The 4914-nt window shown below is 44.0% G+C and overlaps 1 protein-coding gene across 1 annotated transcript; it reads left to right on the plus strand.

Annotated features, from left to right (window-relative positions):
• Positions 1-3061: 3061 nt before the first annotated feature.
• LOC107803936 (uncharacterized) lies at positions 3062-4173 on the plus strand. The gene is made up of 2 exons (XM_016627728.2): positions 3062-3607; positions 4060-4173. Exons 1-2 carry the CDS (start codon positions 3062-3064, stop codon positions 4171-4173), a joined length of 660 nt encoding a protein of 219 aa, XP_016483214.2.
• Positions 4174-4914: the final 741 nt, after the last annotated feature.

Consider the following 4914-nt stretch of genomic DNA (forward strand, 5'->3'; position numbering starts at 1 on the left):
TCTAGAACTTCCACCGGATCCAAGAACAACCTAGTGTTCAAAGGCTTATCAATCATTCATCATTGTCACAGGGAATAACCACTTATCCTATCCGTTTTCGGGTGACTCACACATTTTATTTACTTAAATTTCATTTACTACTATTTACGTGTAGTTGCCGGCACTCGAGTCTAAGGGTTTCAAGTTAAGCAGGACTAAGACAGAGAAACTGAAGTGCAAGTTCAGTGCCGAGTCGAGGGAAGTAGGCATGGACGTGAGGCTTGGATCACTGTCATCTCCAAGAGAGGTAGTTTTAAGTACCTTGGGTTGGTTATACAAGGGGACAGAGAGATCGACGAGGACGTTACTCACTGTATAGGGGTAGGGTGGATGAATTGGAGGCTAGCTTTTGGAGTCTTGTGTGACAAGAAAGTGTCATCGATACTCAAAGGTAACTTTTATCGAGTGATGGTTAGACCGGCCATGTTGTGTGGGACAGAGTGTTAGCCAGTTAAGGATTCTCATATCCAGAAGATGAAGGTAGCAGAGATGAGGATGTTGAGGTGGATGTGAGAGAACACAAGGATGGATAAGATTAGGAATGAAGATACTCGGGAGAAGGTGGGCGTGGCCCCTGTGGATGACAAGATGCGGGAAGCAAGGCTCAGATGGTTTGGGCACGTGCGGAGGAAAAGCCTTGATGCTTCGGTGAGGAGGTGCGAGCGGTTGGCTTTGGTGGGTACGAGAAGAGGTAGAGGACGGCCTAAGAAGTATTGGGGAGAGGTGATCAGGCAGGACATGACACAATTGCATATTTTTGAGGATATGGCCTTGATAAGAAGGTCTGGAGGTCGAGCATTAGGGTTGTAGGCTAGGGAATAGTCGAGCTTCTCCTTCTTCATACCGGGGGTGAAGCGAGTTTGGTAAGGTTGATCTTAGACGGCTTGTGGTTAATGTAGAGTCCACACTATCCTTACTATTTTTCATAGCTCCGGGCCTTATTTGCTGGTTATTGTTATTGCATGTCATCTATTTATGGTTTTTATGATGCTGATACTATTTCTATGGTTTCTATTGACGATACTGATGAATTGTCTCTTCTTGTCTTATTTCCATATTCCTGAGCCAAGGGTCTATCGAAAACAAACTCTCTGCCATATCGGGGTAGGGGTAAGGTCTGCGTACGTACTAGCCTCCCCAGACCGTACTTTGTGGGATTTTACTGTATTGTTGTTGTTGTTATTTCTATTTAACGCCATATTCCATCTTCTTAGACCATTGCATATTGTTATCATTGCTGATATTCATTACTATCCGGATGAAATATACTAGTTATTTTATCTTGATAACGGTAGTTTTGTCTTTTGGATATTATTTTTAACTAAGATTAACTCTCCTTTATACAAATCTAATTGGTTGAGTCAAAATTTATATTTTTGGTCAAATAGTTTGGCGCCGTCTGTGGGGATTTCTTAGTTAATTTTTAGTTTTCTTTAAATCTACAGCTAACGTGAGTCACTAACCTCACAAACCCCAAGATCTTCCTCTTTCTTTGCACGTACAAAAACCTACATGGTAGGTAACCAATGTGAGAGGACTAATGTAACTAGTGACTTCCCTAGCACCCTTATGAACGCTACCAACAAGTGTTATGAGACATTAGGTGAGTGACGTGACACCCACTGCCTCCCCCAGGCGCGAGAGGTCACCTCCCCCATTGTAGCATAACAAACCAAATGAAAAAAGAGCCTCCACGTCCACAGAAGAAGGGACACCCCCAGCCATGAAAAAGCTCCTCGAAGCATGGCTAACTGATACGCTAGTGAGCATGCTTAACAAGCCCATTCCATGCATGACTACAGATATTGGAAGAAACTATACAATACAACGAGCAGACGAACAGGGTGACCAACTAGACTCTCCAACACCAGGTATAACTCACAATGTTACTAATAATGCATGTGATAGCGACCTCGCTGCTGTTTTAAAGAGGATGGAAGAAATGGAGAATGAAAACAAAACACTCAGGGATCGAACGAAAGAATACCAAGAGTGAGTCGACTAGATACTGGCGCTCCTAAGATATTGCAAAAGAGGGACGCCGGTAGGTTCGTAGAGCAGTCGTACATCGAAGAAGCAATATCGCATGCCTTACTAAAGACCTTCAAAATGCCGCCCTACCTCATGATATATGACGGAACGACTGATCCTGAAGATCATGTGACTTATTATGTCACCGTCCTGAAAGGCAACGACCTCACCAAGGAAAATGTTTCCTCTTTTTTCCTGAAGAAGTTTGGTGAAACCCTTAACGGAGGAGCATTAATATGGTACTCACAGCTACCATCCCGCTCTATAGAAACTTTCGAGGAAATGGCCGATAAGTTGGTAACGGTGCATGCCGGAGCCAAGAAGGCCGAAACAAGAGTAAACGACATATTTTCCATCAAGCCATCCTTGGGAGAGGGACTGGGGGACTTTCTCGCCCGATTCAATAGGTTAAGGATGACCCTGCCTAACGTGTCTGAGGGGATGGTGGTTTCGGCAATGAGTTGAGTAGAGATGGTTCGAGAGCAAATATAAAACTACTGATCCGATTGATGAAATATCCTCCAACCACATTGGAAGAGATCCATAATGCTTACTGTATCGAAGCCCGAGAAGATGAGGATGACCTCAACAGACCAACCCATTGGCTCATCTCATTACAAGTCGAGTCCAGAAAATAACGGAGAGACAACATTAGGAGAGATCACCCGGTCTCACGACCCAACAGGAAATGACACTAGCCATATATCAGGGCCCCTGTCCCACCTTCCCTCCGCTAAGAAGAAGTCACATCCAGGCCGAGGACAGGGACTCACCGGAATGAAGAGATGCCCCCTTATTATCTAATCACAATTTTTGTGTATCACCTATATAAATAGTCTATGCTCTAGAGAAACTCGCAACAAAGGTGAAGTGGCCGCCAAAGATAAGGTCCGATCCGAGCACCAAACAATCTAACACCCTCTACAAGTTCCACTAGGAACGCGGACACAAAACAGAAGATTGTATCTCCCTCAGGCAAGAAGTTTTAAATATGTTGCGGCAAGGACACCTCAAAGAGCTGTTGAGCGACAAGGGTAGGAATAACTTTTCTAGAGGACGTGAACACCAAGGTCCGCCAAAGCCGTCATCACCAGCTCTTACTATCAACACGATCATTGGCGGTAGCGATGACGCCTCCGTCAACGACATTAAATTCACCACCACTCACAAGCTCAAACGATCTATCACCTGCGAACGGTATGACAGAGTTGAAGAAAGTATCATTTTCGACGAGTCAGATATTGACGGTTTGACTTTCCCTCATAATGATTCTCTCATCATTACTTTGCACATTTTAGATACTAATGTCAAACGTATCATGTTGGATGATGGAAGTGGAGCGTGCATTATCCATCCCCGAGTTCTCACCCAAATGAGACTCGAGGACAAGATAGTGTCGCGCTGCATCATGCTAACTGGTTTTAATAATGTAGTTGAACGGATGTCAGGAGAAATTACGCTTCCCATCTTGGCCGACGGCGTAACGCTGGAGACAACATTCCACATCATGGACCAGGCCACTACGTACAACGCCAAAGTAGAACGACCGTGTATACATCCCATGAGAGCCATCCCCTCGAGCTTATACCAAGTAATCAAATTCCCAGCACCTTGGGTGATATTCAGCATACGAGGAGAACAACGAACGATCTCGGAAAACTACTGCATCACCTTAGATGAAACAACAACCCAACAGAAAATATATAAGGAAAAGGAGGCATAACAATCAATAAGGTCATCATGGATCCCGAGATGGTCGAAGCCGCGGACTCGACCGTAGAGGACCTCGACCCCATTCAATTAAACCCAAGCGATTGTAGCAAAAAGGCCTACATCAGCTGCAAACTCTGAGAATCAAGTAAATTTAGTCAATTCTTAATAACTAATATAGACTTGTTTGCCTTTAGCCATGCAGATATACCGGGCATCCCCAAAGATATATCCATATATAAACTAAACATTGACCTATTCTACCCACTAATAAATTAGGTCAGGCATAAATTCAGTCCAGCCATCAACGATGCCATCCACGAGGAAGTGGAGAAACTGTTAGAAATTGGCTCAATCAGGGAGTTGAAGTACCCCAAATGGATCGCCACGTAGTGATTGTCAAAAATAAAATTGGTAAATGGCGAATGTGCGTGGATTTCACAGACTTAAACAAAGCATGTCCGAAGGATTTGTTCCCGTTACCACATATCGACCAACTCATCAACGCAACAACCTAGCACGAGTTTTTGAGTTTCTGGGATGCGTACTCATGCTATAACCAGATACGTATGGAAGAAGAGGACCAAGAGAAAACCATGTTCATCACCCACCAAGGAACATATTGTTACAAAGTCATACCATTTGAGCTGAAGAACATAGGGGCTTCAAATCAAATGTTGGTCACGAAGATGTTTAAAGATCAGCTGGGCAAGACTATGGAAGTATATATCGATGACATACTAGTCAAGTCCATAAAGGCAGAGGACCATATCGACCATTTGAAGGGAGTTTTCAACATACTAAGATAGTACGTAATGAAACTAAACCCAGAGAAATGAACGTTTGGTGTAGCCTCTGGAACTTTCTTGGGTTTCTTAGTATCACAACGGGGAATCAAGGTCAACCCAAACCAAATCAAAGCTATCGAAGGGACACCGGAACTCCTGACTACCAAGAACCAAGTCCAAAGGTTGACTGGTCGAATCACCGCCTTATCGAGATTCATCTCGCGGTCGTCTGGTAGATGTCACAAATTTTTGGGCATGCTAAAAAAAACAAAGGCCTCAAGTGGACACCCGAATGCGTACAAGCTCTGCGAGAACTGAAGGTGTATCTATCATTACCACCTCTGCT

This window comes from Nicotiana tabacum, chromosome 5, assembly GCF_000715075.1.
Source record: "Nicotiana tabacum cultivar K326 chromosome 5, ASM71507v2, whole genome shotgun sequence".
In the NCBI taxonomy this organism is placed as follows: domain Eukaryota; kingdom Viridiplantae; phylum Streptophyta; class Magnoliopsida; order Solanales; family Solanaceae; genus Nicotiana; species Nicotiana tabacum.